This window comes from Erpetoichthys calabaricus, chromosome 2 (assembly GCF_900747795.2).
Source record: "Erpetoichthys calabaricus chromosome 2, fErpCal1.3, whole genome shotgun sequence".
Taxonomy (NCBI): domain Eukaryota; kingdom Metazoa; phylum Chordata; class Cladistia; order Polypteriformes; family Polypteridae; genus Erpetoichthys; species Erpetoichthys calabaricus.
The window spans coordinates 131247781-131262368 of record NC_041395.2 but is presented as its reverse complement, the minus strand read 5'-3'; the positions used below and the strand labels follow the sequence as shown (position 1 = coordinate 131262368).

The 14588-nt window shown below is 35.3% G+C and overlaps 1 protein-coding gene across 1 annotated transcript; it reads right to left on the bottom strand.

Moving 5' to 3' along the window:
- Positions 1 to 6038: 6038 nt before the first annotated feature.
- On the bottom strand, positions 6039 to 13505 carry LOC114669578 (extracellular calcium-sensing receptor-like). The gene is made up of 6 exons (XM_028825763.2): positions 13304 to 13505; positions 12041 to 12329; positions 10780 to 11583; positions 10468 to 10695; positions 8240 to 8363; positions 6039 to 6967 (listed from the first exon to the last, which is right to left on the bottom strand). Exons 1-6 carry the CDS (start codon positions 13498 to 13500, stop codon positions 6054 to 6056), a joined length of 2556 nt encoding a protein of 851 aa, XP_028681596.2. The 5' UTR covers positions 13501 to 13505; the 3' UTR covers positions 6039 to 6053.
- Positions 13506 to 14588: the final 1083 nt, after the last annotated feature.

Here is a 14588-nt window from a genome sequence, read left to right as displayed (position 1 = left end):
GATTTCCCGGGAAAGGCCTGCAGGGAACTCAGAAAGAGCATTAGTGCACCCCGTACCCCCCTGGGGAGACTTATTATCATTTATCTCTAAGCCCTTCAGCTGCCTCCTATGCACACGTGTGTGACAATGTATATATACAATTAGCTGGCACTATTGGTCTAGCATTTAAATCTACAGTGAGTGCAGGAGCACCAGCTAAGATTTCTTTAATGTTAGTTACCGCATAGACAGAAATCTTGTTATTTTATATAGATTTTTAGCACTGGATAGCACTGAATCTGATAAAGGTAAGAAAGTGTTGATTTTCACTAACTTAAATGAAGTGCTTATTCTAATTGCTTCAGTCATACTTACACAACACATTCTGTTGGAAGTGGTTTGGATGTATAGGAATACTCTACACTTTGAGAGCTAAGAAGGTTAAAAAATCCCCCAATCATTATATCTCTATCTTTTGATAAGAACAGAGTTCTGTACTTCTCTGCAGCTTGCAAACTGGCTCCTCTGTCTGTATAAGACGAACCAATATTAAACATGCAAAAAGAAGCATCTCTAAATACTGATTGACTATGAATGAAAATGTAATCATTTATGGTGGTTATGTAAAGTAGTGTCTTGACAATAACGTGAACTTAAATAAACATGAAACAAACATGCTGCCAAGTCAAATTTATCTTGAGTATATTGTTTACTTTCTAAAGAATACAGATCTTAGGCATACTAAGATATTTTTTTTTTTGAGCATACATTAACAGGACACTTAAAGTATCTAATTGTCATCATGTACCTCACTTACGTAATCTTGCTGATTTTAATAAATATTGTACATTGTTTTGAAGTGTAGTTTATTCTCAGTTTTGCAGTAATTACTATTTTACAGTTGCCAGCCACATTTGTTTAAGAGCTGTTATGAATTATTTTTAATTGTACATGCATATTGAAATAATTTTTCTATATTTAAATGTACATTATCCCCGTGTCTGCGTGGGTTTCCTCCCACAGTCGAAAGACATGCAGGTTATGTGGATTGGCGATTCTAAATTGGCCCTAGTGTGTGCTTGGTGTGTGGGTGTGTTTGTGTGTGTCCTGCGGTGGGTTGGCACCCTGCCCCGGGATTGGTTCCTGCCTTGTGCCCTATGTTGGCTGGGATTGGCTCCAGCAGACCCCCGTGACCCTGTGTTCAGATTCAGTGGGTTGGAAAATGGATGGATGAAATGTACATTAAAAAAATTCTCTGATCTTGTAAGTTCCTCCAGTGTCACAAATTCAGTAAATAAGATGAATCCTCTCTACAAGGAATGTTGCAATGCTTTTGAGATCTTGGTAACACTTTTTCCTGCCTGGCTGTTTTTTTTTTTCCGTTTTGCTTTTATGTTTTTCAAATAATGATGCATTATCTTTTGTAATTTCCAATATTTTTTTTGCTTACTGAGATTTGATGTTTAAGATAAATAAAACTAAAAAAAAGCAGAAAGGTATTACATTTTAAAAATGGCAGATTCATATACTATCAATGTAGCTGTATATTGCAGCAAATATTACAAAAACAAAGATGATTTTTGTGTTTTATATACACTGTATATATGCATATAACTTGTTCTGACATTCAATACACACGGATTTTCAGGCAGTGATCTACTGAGATGTACAATAAAGTAGCTATCAGGGAGCAAAAACATGCTGTCATTGATTTAGAACTTTGATGCTTCACTTCCGACTTGGAAAGTAGATTAATGTTTTTAAAAGAAACAACTGACATTGTCCCCCTATTTATATTGTTACAGTTTGTACTCTAACTATGTTTTAAAAAAGGGTAACTAGAAGTTTACATGAAACTAATACAAATTTAAATTACATAATTTTCAGAAGCAGCCAGGGTGAATGAACAGCCTTTTTAGACTAGTATGTCTCACCCCAGTCTGCATTCAGTCTCCTTCCTGCTCTTTATAGATATGGCCAATTTACTGCAGCTGTCAGATCATGCATGATGCAGTCAAAAACCAAATATGTAGAACAGGAGCTTAGAATATACATAATTATGGAAACAGTTGACACAGCAAGACCTACAAGAACAAATGTGCTGAGTGGTAAAGAGCTTTCACAACATTGACATTGTAGTGCTGAGTAAAACTCAACTTGCAGAGGAAGGATTGCTAAATAAGCTATCTAGCAGTTACACCTTTAATCAATGCTAAAGATCAATACTGAGTTTGGCGTTTTATTTTTGAGTGGTTAAGAAGGATTATGCTGGACTTTACTTTGTCCTAGTTGTATTCCTTTGGTAATTGAACCCTGTTAAAAGCAATTCTCTGTTCCACAGTGCTCATTGCCTTAATGTGTAATATCCAATGGGGACAATAATATAGATCTATCAGAAAAACAAAGGACTGTTGATGGTTTGTTTTCTGTTTAACCCTCCTAATTGACCCACACAGTTTATATAAAGTCAAAAAAGACAGGAATCACTTAAAACAGAAAAAACATTTGTTATATATTTTTAGTTCTTTCAGAAAGATGAACTATGAGAACATGTAGGCGATACACTATTATTAACAACTATTTAATATACATTATTTCGGTCTTAGAAGCTGTAGCCTTTCAATTAAAACTGCTGTATGAAGATATTTTCCATATTTTGTTAGAATTACAGTTTCTGTAGTTATGATTTTGCCTTTACATTATTCCCTACACGGTGAGCACAATATAAGTGTGGGCCTTCTGCAGATATATTTCCTGCACCGTACACACATGGTGCTACTTACTGCCTTTTTGAAGGGGCACACTTTGCATCTTTTTCACTTATTGCCATTACACATACCTTCTGGACCCACTCACCGTGGGATACTGTGACTAGTTGTCTTCATTCATATCTAGGTTCTCCTCATTTGACCAGAATTCCGATGGCTGTCTACTTTTTTCCTAGTTACTGGTTTTCTTGGTTGTTCTCCTGCTCATCTTGCTGCTGGAAGTATCAGTGCCGGGTGTATGAGTTTTAATGTTCTGCATTTTGGTCACAATAGGGGCTGCCACTGAGTCCCAAACTGTAGACACAATATCACCTAACACGGTATCACATCCAGATAAAACGTTTTTATTTTCCATTAACACATTTCCTAATAAGCACCAACCAAATACTCTAACACAAACAGATTCTCTTTCTCCTTCCACCTTCAGAGTACTGTCACCCATTGCCTCCCAACACTGAACCTTTGAAGTAAAGCTGTAGATTTCTTTTAAACTGGACCTAGGACTGTTTCTGGTATTCTGGGAATGGTCATCCAGAGCAGTTCTGAGTCAGGTAGAAACAGGCGTATTTCTTCCCCGGCAGCACCCCCTACAGGGTTGAATGTTTGGATTCCAAGTCCCATACCACCCTGTGGGTGTCTCAACTGGGTTTAACCTGGAAGAACACTGCCTCCTGCTATGTGGGGGAATGAACTGCTCCCAACATTCATGCGTGTTCAGTCTATTTATCATCCTTCCGTCTGTGCCAGGATGATGAATGTAAGGTGTTTCGTTCGGATTGAACCTCAACTCCTGCCATCCTTCCACTATGGCCTCCTATGCAGGCAAGAAGTCTTTCTCCATCCCGGCCGGGATGCCTGTCCTTCTGTTTGGGTACATAAAAGCTTAATGTCCACTTCTTTTCCCAGACATGCCTGTTTGTGTAATGTGCTCATTATAAGAACATTTTTGTTTTTCTTTGAGTAACTATGAAACAATAGTTATGTTTTCAGAGATGACAAATTTTGAGGTGTGGACAGTGGCACCAATTGAATGGAATTGAATCATCCATAATTTGTGTCAAAATTAAATAAAAAACAGATTTTGTTTTCATGTACAGTATTCCTTTTGATTTAATTTTACACCATTTTTTGGTTTATGATATAATCACAGGCCACCATTTTGAAATGGATTGATATGATAGCAATGCCTTATCAAAAGCCTTGGCCAACATGTATGTAATGTCATTAGCCATGGACAGTGAGAAAGTGAGGACACAGAGAGCAAGTCTTGTGTCCAGGGAACAATTTGTTGTAAATAAAGAAAAGGCTCTTCTTTAATGGAAGGTACAGTCCCTTCTTAAGCAATTTTATTTATATTTTAAGTTTTGATTTTAAATTTTTTACTGGTTTCCTGAATACAAGTTGAATTTCCCTTTTGACTTGACTGCTGGTTGTTTGCCATGTTTACTGTACAGAATTCGAGTATGCCTGACTGCATTTCTCAGCACATCCTTTAAAAATCTCTGCAATTCAGTGTCTTAAAGTCATATAGATTATTTGCTATTTTTCTTTATACGAGGAACAATCCAATATCTTTCATAATCACAATGCTGTGGCATTCTTATTCAGAACCTCTGTGAGAAATGTTAATTGCGGCTCAAAACGATTTGGCTTATTATTTTTTTCTGCAACAGGTCACACATGCTTAGATTATATTTTTCATATCTTTTAACCTATATGTGTAGCTAAACGAATGTGTTACAGATACAGGCACTAAAAAATGTAATCTTTATTCTGGAAGCTCAGTCTTTGAAACCAGTGGCCCATGTATCTATGTCAAGTAGGGGTATTGCACCATGCTGGTCTTTTTAAAGATTTTTATCTTCCTTAAATTAGTTTTGCAAAATTTAAATTTCCTCTACAATACACTCCTGGATAATGAAATGGGAAATGCACTCTGTGAATATTTGTTCAGATGTATCATTGTGCTTGACTGTTCCCAATCTTTGGTATAGCCAGGATGGACAAATTTGGGAATGTAGAAAAATTGACTTCACTTTTGCTGATATATCCATCCATCCATCCATTTTCCAACCCGCTGACTCCGAACACAGGGTCACGGGGGTCTGCTGGAGCCAATCCCAGCCAACAAAGGGCACAGGGCAGGAACCAATCGTGGGCAGGATGCCAACCGCAGGACACACACAGCACACACACTAGGGCCAATTTAGAATTGCCAATCCACCTAACCTGCATGTCTTTGGACTGTGGGAGGAAACCGGAGCGCCCGGAGGAAACCCACGCAGACACGGGGAGAACATGCAAACTCCATGCAGGGAGGACCCGGGAAGCGAACCCAGGTCCCCAGATCTCCCAACTGTGAGGCAGCAGTGCTACCCACTACGCCACCATGCCGCCTTTGCTGATATATTCCACCAGTAAACCAAAAGATCTGGTGATTTGCAAAGGCACATGACACGTGGCATTATTGTTTTTATTATGTATGTTTCACTTATTAATTTAAAAATATTCAATCTGACTTTAAACACTACATATTTGTTCTACTAAATTAAATCTCTTTTAAACATTCTTGATACTCTCTTTACTATTATCAGTTTCTCTTTTAAGAACTATTTATACAAAGTGTTGCTGTGACTAAAATAATTGTGCAACAAAAATGGCTAGCAGAATGATAAGCAGAAAAATGAAAGCAGAAAAGACCATTCATACATCCATCCATTTTCTAAAAATGTTTGTGACAATGCAGGGATGCAGGGAAAGAATAACTAATTTTTGTCTATACATTTTCATACTTGCTTAATACAGGTTAGGTCACAGAAAAGTAGACATTGTTACCATTGGACACTAGATTGGTCGCACTCATGCTCACATCTACACTCAATCAAATGGGGACAATTAGAAGTCAGCAATTATCACAGACATTTGGAGCATCCAAAGCAAAAACACACACAGACATGGGGAGAACATGCAAACTCCAAACGTACAACCCTGGTGTCTTTAGCTTGAACTTCTGAATACACCATAAAAACAGAATTCATACTCTGGACTATGGAATTGTGAGGCAGCTACACTGATCACAGCATCCTTAAGCAACCTAAGAGTATGAAATGTTTGGTATAAAAAATGATTGGTTGCTAAATATTCAAAATTTAAAATAATTTGAGATTAAAATTAATGAGATCAACACATTTTGATATGAAGAAAGATTTTTGGTAAAGATGAGGTATATACGGTGGCCGTAGGTATAGGGTAAAATAGCAGATGTAGGAATTGTCATTTAGTTGTATTTATTATTTATATAAAGTATCACAGTGATTTTGATGGCATTTTACCCATCAAATGTTTCTTTGTATTTTTGTAAGGTTTAAATATTATTACATAACATTTAGGAGCAAAAATGCAGAAGAGTAAACCAAAACTAGATGCTAATATTGCAAATATTTCAACAGCAACTGTATATTTCCCAGGTGAGCTTATATATGCTGGAATAAAACTAATCCAGACAGCACAGAATATCAGCATGCTGAATGTAATAAACTTGGCTTCATTAAAATTATCAGGAAGGTTTCGAGCCAGAAAAGCCAGAATAAAGCATATGGCAGAAAGAAATCCAATATAGCCTAGCACAGAATAAAATGCAACTGAAGAACCTAAATCACATTCCAAAATTATTCTTTCTTTGTAATATTTAAAATTTTTATATGGAAATGGAGGTGATAATATCAACCATAATAAACAGATTAACACCTGCATTAATGTGAAAGAAGCTACGCTCAGCCTTTGCTGACTCGGGCCAAACCATTTCATGATATTATTGCCAGGCAGTGTGGCTCTAAATGCCATTAGCACTACAATCGTCTTGGCTAAAATACACGAGATGCAGAGGGCAAAGGTGATCCCAAAAGCCGTGTGTCTCAGCATACAGGACCAATCCGAGGGCTGACCAATGAAGGTGAGAGAGCAAAGAAAGCACAAGCTTAAAGAGAAGAGAAGAAGGAAACTGATTTCTGAGTTGTTGGCTCTCACAACAGGAGTGTCACGATAATAGAAGAACACCAGAATTATGAACATGGTTATGCAAGCACCAAACAAAGAAATCACAACAAGCAGTGAGCCCATGATCTCTCCAAAAGAAAGAAATTCAATGTCCTTTAGGATGCACTTATTTCTTTGATCATTTGGCTTGTAATCCGGTGGACAGGGAAGGCAGTAAAGGGCATCTGTAAGAAAAGCAGAACATTTTCATGTATGAATTCTGAAGCATTACATACTATACACACCTTACATTACACAGAAACAAAAAATAAAAAACATTTTTTAATTTCAAAATGAAAGTGCAGATACCATCATATGATCCTGAAATTTTATTTATACTGTAGATGTGTCCATAATGATTCCTGATTGAGGATAAGCACAATAATTAGCACTGCTGGCTCCATCATCTTGGCTTAGATTCCTATGCCCTATCTGCATTTTTGCCGGTTTTTCTATGTGTACTTAGTTTCTTTCTTTTTGTTTTTCTCAATCCCCAAAAGACATTTATGTTAATTGGAATATACATGTCATTGCGGCCTATGATGTGCTGGCACCTTATGCTGGACTGGTTCCTGTCTTATACCTAAGGTTGCTAAGATTGGCACCAACCTTCACCCATGACCCTGAATTGGATTAAAAATGCTTGAAAATTTGATGTTATCTTGAATATACAGGAAGAGCTTTTGTTTGCTGTCAATCAAAGTTTATTTTTAAGTTATAGCAAATGTTACACTGTAAGAAGAAAATATTCAGTGCATAAAAATGTTTTATTTAATTATATAGAACAAATTCTGAGAAAATAACATTTATTGTAGGGGTGATGCTAAAAGGTATTATGAGTAGTAATAAATTTTAAAAAATCTACCACATCCAAGACATATCTGGGCACATAACCAAAATATTGCAGGCCAATAAAATATGATTAATTGGAAGAATAATTTCTTTTTAATATAATATAAATGTTATGTACCAAATTGTACTACAGTTGAGTTATAAATGTGAGTGAAAAGCAAAAAATCTTTATTTCTGCTGTGCAAAATTTACTGGAACAACATTTTCCAAAATAGCTTTCCTTATAATACTAACAACTTTGCATGGTTTAATTTGCATATTAAGTGACTAAACAGACACAAATCTTGAAACATAGACAAAAACACAAAGACAGACATTATACCAAAGTAGTAAAATCATGTGTGTGGATGTAGGGAAAGTAACAAATATACTAAAGAGGGAAAACCACATTTGCTTGTACAGACAGACGAATTTGGCATTGGCAGTTATTGGAGCCATTGACATAAAGCTGTAGAGTGAAAGCAGAGCAGTTGTGGTTAATAGGAAATTATTATTGCTATTATTATTATTATTATTATTATTATTATTATTATTATTATTATTATAACAAATAGATATAATTTCCAAATCCAATATAGAAAGTCTTATTTACAACAAATTTGTACCTGTTGTATTGCTAATTTCATCTTCAGCACAAGGAATGCAGTCAAAACAGCAGACTGGTTGTCCCTTTCTAGCTGCCTTACGTGTACCTGGAACACAACTTTCAGTACAAACAGACTTAGGCACCTGCATGATAAAAAAATAAAATGTTTTCATTTATTGTGAAACTGTCAGTAACATACAGGCATACCATTAGAAAAGAAAAGAAACTGTTTGTTTAATTTTATAGGGGTATTAGATATCACACCTCAGCTTGTAATTTTTACTCGTCAGAAATTGGACAGAATACACAGTGAGAATACACTACACATTTCATTTTCCTGATACTTATTGTTTCCTGCATAGTAATCAGTTTTCCATACATACATTTTCTTGGACAGGCTGGCAGTAGGCTGGAGCTTATCATTCTTTCCCAGAAGGTGGTGCTTTCATTGGATAGCCTTATTTCAGCCATTTCTCTCAGAGACACAGAATACGGTTTACAGCATAACATGTCCAGTGGCATACATGGGACAAACATCAAAAACAATTGCCACACGTATACAGGACCATCACAATGCAGTCAGAAGAAATTGTCTCTGATTTACACACATACATGTTCGACCAGACACACATTTCAATGGGACTCAGTGCAAGTAAAATTGAAGGCTAATACTAAAAATGCCAGAGAACTGGCTGAAACATGGCTATCCAATGAAAATGACATTAACAGACATTTGGACATGAACCCAGCACATGCAGGCTTGAAAAGAAGAACATGCAAATAATAAATTAGACTTTATAAACCCAGCCCCAACACACCCCCACCCCATCCACCTATCCTTCCCTCCTTATTTTTTATATATTGCCTTGGGATCCTGAAAGTCTAATTATTTTCCTCTGATGATGATTCCTGGTAGGAATTGAAAGTTTAGGAATAAAAACTATTTTAAGATATGTGATTCATTTGCTCCCTTTGTAGATTTCCAGCTACAAATATGGAAACTATATCACAGACCGTCTCCTCCATATATATTGTCACAGACACACACATGGGAGTCAGTCAACGGGTTTAACCGAGGGTAAAATGTTGGTTCAGGGGTTGATGAAGTGCACTAACATCTTTTCTCCCTCCTCTGCAGATCACCAGAAGGAAAGACCACCTAAATTCTCACCAAGTTCCATTTCCATCTCCAAACTATGCCATGCTACTGACCTCACTTCCACCTGTTCCCTGTTGGACCCTCCTCTTCCTTCCCACCACCTATAAAACCATCCACTTGCATTTCCCAGTCAGTCCTGTTTTGGACACAGTGTTTTGAAACTACTCAGCAGTGCTTACTATACATGGGGTAGAACCCCAAACCTTTCTCTGCCTTTGTGATTTTTATTATTATATATATATATATATATATATTACCTTTCTATGTTGTAGGTAATTTCCATTTTCACATTTGTGAGCTACACTCTTTGCCTCTGGGACATTTAAGGAGAACTCTAAGGTTTATACTGAATTGTACTATTTGAGTAAAAGATTGGTCTGTTTTTATGCCACTGAATAAGGGCAAAAATTCCTTATTTACATTTAATTCCAATCGTTTCATGAGGTGGCATGGTGCCACAATGGTTCAAAAGACAGTCTCACACAAGCAATGCTTCCCACTCTTTACAATTACCTAAAATACAGTCAAACTCTGACATCTCAAGAACATTTGTATAATTCTGTGTATTATAGCTAAAGCTACATTCAATTTTATTCCATTCAACTGATTAATGAACACATTCAGTCCAGTTTAAAGGAACCTTGGAGGCATCAGGCTCAAGGCAGAAACTAAACCTTGATTGGTGGAGGTTCATTAAAGTGCTTACCAACATACACGTGAATACTCCCACTTTAGACCTGCCTAGTTAACCTAATGTGCACATCTTGAGAAGTATATGTAGACATAACTTTCTTTTCCCATTTGCACATGAACATTATAGTGCTAATATTGTTAATGTGAGGCTGAATGAGTAGTTTGGTTTTCATGATGGAAATCCTTGTTGGCCATGGGGTTGCTTGGTTAGCTTTAAGCCTATCAGCATCTTTGTGAGTGGCAGGAATTGTCGCTGCTGTAGAGGGAACAATGAGGTTGCATAACTGAAAATGAAAACTGATATGAACATGGAGCGGCTAAGAATGAATTGATTGTTGATTGTCATAATAAATAATGAAAAGGTAAGAATTATTTCGAAAATGCTAAAAACCTACCGCTGTTTGACCACCTGCCCAAATGATAGTGACATTATTCATTTTAATTTGCTGTCCCTGAGGTGAAGATGGATCATAGGTGCCAACAGTTACATACTTAATGAGCCCTCCTTCACCCTGCTGCCAGTTTATAATTTCATATCTTGGTTCAGGATCCCCATTTACATCAAAGTAAACATGATCTCCATACATTGTTGTAAAGTTCACTTTCTTTAGGTAATGTAGTACCTGCAAAAAATATATAACAGGCAATTACGAAGAAAGACAAAAGCTGATTGCGTCTTTTGGCATATATTATAGATTTTACTATACCTGCCATGCTTCAGTCTGAAAGTTATTAGCACATGTGTTGTTAGTAAAAGGTCCTTGGCCTGTTTTGCAGGTATAAAGATTATGGAGTGCATGTGCTACTGCATACACTGCTTTATAAATGCAGTTTGGGACTCTGAATTCCTTTTCGTCTGTGTATTCAGAGTTTACATTTCGTAGGTTCTCAGACCCTGTGCATTTATTTACTTTTAAAGAATCTGTTGTGTTTAAACTGCAAGCAAATGTGGTTTCCCAAAATTCTTTTGAATAGGCATCACGATATGGATTAACATTCAGAAGATATTCCCTTAATCCAGGTATTATTGCATTGGGCAGAGCCATTCCTATTGCACCTCCTAAAATTTTAAAATACTCAATATTTACTGGTAATCTCTTTGTCATCCAGCTTAGGTTACCCACCCATTGTAAGCCAGTTGCATTTTCAAGTACAAGTTGATCAAGAAATGCTTTCATATCTACTGCTGGTAGGAAAGCCAACACCACTTTTGCTGATGCTTGTTTTATTAGGGTGATCAGTTTAATATAGTTCTGTCGGGTCATACCATTTGTTATGGCTACTGAGTATTCAATGCAAATGCCTTCTTCCTGTGCAGCTTGAGCAAAGGCTGCAACGCCGTCATTCCCATAATCATTGTCTGTTCTTACTGTCCCCACCCAGTTCCATCCAAAATACTTTACAAGCTGTGCCAGGGCTCTGCTTTGATGAAAATCACTTGAGACTGTCCTGAGCAATGTTGGATACTTAGTTTTGTCACTAAGACATCCACAGGTAGAAAAATAACTTATCTAGAAATGCATCAAATCATAAAAAAATGAATTTACATATAAATATATTATGTGCAGTTCATGGTTTTTAGGCTATTCGTTCCATCCATTTTCCACACTTTTTGATACTAATACAGCTTTGGACTTAAAGGAGGAACAACTCTATATTAAATGTAATTTCTTCACAGGGCACATTAGACATGAAAAGCCACATTTTAAGAATATTATTAAGATATATGTTTATTTCTTAACATTACACATACAGTATCTGTGTGTTATAGAAAATGAACTAACCATACAGCACATTTCTTTTTATAGCTATATAATGACCTCCTTTAAGGACATTTTAAAAATATACATTATTATCCCTCCTGTTTTAGTAGTAATTGTTGGTCAGTGACATAAAATATCAAGGTTAAAGAAGCATGCACTAAATACACTAAAGAATTACATATTAGTATTTTCCAATGTTGTTTACCTGTGGTATTTGAAAAGGTTGAAAAACTGAAGCAACTGCCTGTGTGTACGATGTAGAAGACATTCCAATGACAGCATGAAGAGGTGTTATCCTGCTACAGGTTTGATTAGGCTGCTCTCCTGGCTCATTCAGAGGTGCCAAAGCTCTTTTTATTGACAAATGTATGGACGTGCATGCGTCATACATTTTGTATCCTAAGCTAACACCAGGTAGTAAATTGCTATTGTTATTAATTTCTTCTATAGCAAAAATCATAGTTTTGGCATTCTGAAATTCTCTTTCATTAAAACTGCAAAGAAAAAATGTATATTGTAATCAGTAACAAAGGAATCAAATCAGTCTATCTATCATGTAGTGCAAATCTATCTATCTATCTATCTATCTATCTATCTATCTATCTATCTATCTATCTATCTATCTATCTATCTATCTATCTATCTATCTATCTATCTATCTATCTATCTATCTATCTATCTATCTATCTATCTATCCCATTGATGCAACTAGAGACAGAAATCTATACATTTTTGAGACAGTACCAGCACTATATTCAAGATTTTTTTTCATATTAAAAAAGGACAGAATGATCTTAGAATGCTTTGTGCACTTCAGTACATTTCCAAAATTCCATATATAAAACATCTTTATTTAATATAAATAAATAAATCCTACACATTCCATTATGATCTTATGCCCCAAATTATTAATATGTATATAATAGTCATTAAAAATATTTTAAATATCAAATTATCTTTCAGTGATTAAACAACAGAATGAGACTAAAAATAAAAAACTTTGAATCTCAAATAATTAAGTTTACATTTTAAATAAATATTTTGTGGCATATCCTGTCAAAATCCTGATTCTCATTTGAAAATAAATAAAAAACATAAATAATGTAATCAAAAAGAAATGGTTAAATAATATTTAATATGCCATGTACTGTAATATGTTTAGTATGTATGAATATGATATTCCATATACAATTTGTGTCCATAGAGTAACATCAAGCAACCGCTGTGTCCTTTCATAGGGTTAAGGCAGTTAAGCACATTCTGTAAATAACTTTGTCTTCATTTACTATGAAATCAAAATAATTTACATTTCAAAGTAAATAGCTATGACTATGAAATTTGAGTTCAAATACTTAATGTATTATTATACATAATAATGTTTTATTTCATTATTGAAATTTTAAGAATAAATCATAAACATTGCTAAATGAAATGCCTTGCTGCATCAGATTGCTTTACTCATACTTACCCTATGCATTCTGTTGGAAGTGGCTTAGATTTATAGGTATACAATGTGCTTCTAGAGGTATGGATGTTAAATATCCCACCAACTATTATGTCTCCATTTTGCGATAAGAACGGAACCTCTGTACTCCCTTGCAACCTGCACACTGGCTCTTCTGCCTGTATAAAATGAATAAATAGCAACAAGGCTGAAAGAAGCATTTCTAAATAGCAGAAGGCTGAGAATGAAAATATAATCAGTCCTGATGATTATATAAGGCCTTGTTAATCATTGCATGCTTAAATAAACATGAAATAAACAGGCTGCTATATAAAATTTATCTCAAGGGTGTATTGTTTACCTTCTAAAGGATAAGATCTGAGCCATGATAATTTGAAGCAACTGTTCTGCACACAGTGATGCTTAAAAAATTGAAAGGATTCTTAAAAATATCTAGTGGTATTCATGTATCTCACATTGCTTAATCCTGTAAATTTCTATTAATTATTGTTGAAGAAAATGAAGACAAACTTTAATTGTTCTGAAGTGTAGTTCTTTGAAAATGTTGACTAGTAACTATTTTATATTTGCTGGCTTTATTTAATTGGGAACTTAAAAATGTAAATTGCATCACATTGTAGAAAATCTTTCAACACTTACAATGTAAATTCCCTTTTGTGAAGCATACACACAAACTTAGTGTAAATAAGAAGTGCATTTAAATTGTTAAATATTGTTTCAAAATATGAATTAAAATGTCATTAGTGTTTTCATGGAGGATGGTACAGTGGTGCTTAATGTTGCATTCTCTCAAATCCATTATCTTCATTGTTTCATATAGGGTATACACATTTTCTCCATATTTGAATTTTTTTTTACTCTTATATCTTTCCCATCTCTGAAAGATCACAGTGATTTGGTAATTGTCATTTTGAAATTAGCCCCAGTGTGAATATGTGCATGAGTGGGCTCTGTATTATAGTTGGATTGACTAGTGCAATGTGGAATCATTGGGTAGAAGGGTCATTTCATCAGATTAGCTGGCCCAGCACTGACTCGGCTTTAGAATGGCCAATGGGGTGAGGCAAATTGTTGGTTGAGGTGTACAGAACTCTGACAGTCTCTGTCTGACTCCTTTTCTACAATATGGCAGTGGTTCAACAAATAGCTGATAAAGATATTGTTATTAGTTTTGTTTTTACTGTATTTGAACAAATCTGTGTCCTTATATGTGATAGTTCTCTATTTAGTGAGTGGTATAATCTATTCTTCCATTTTGCCTTGAAAGCTGTTACAGAGCTCTGTGCCT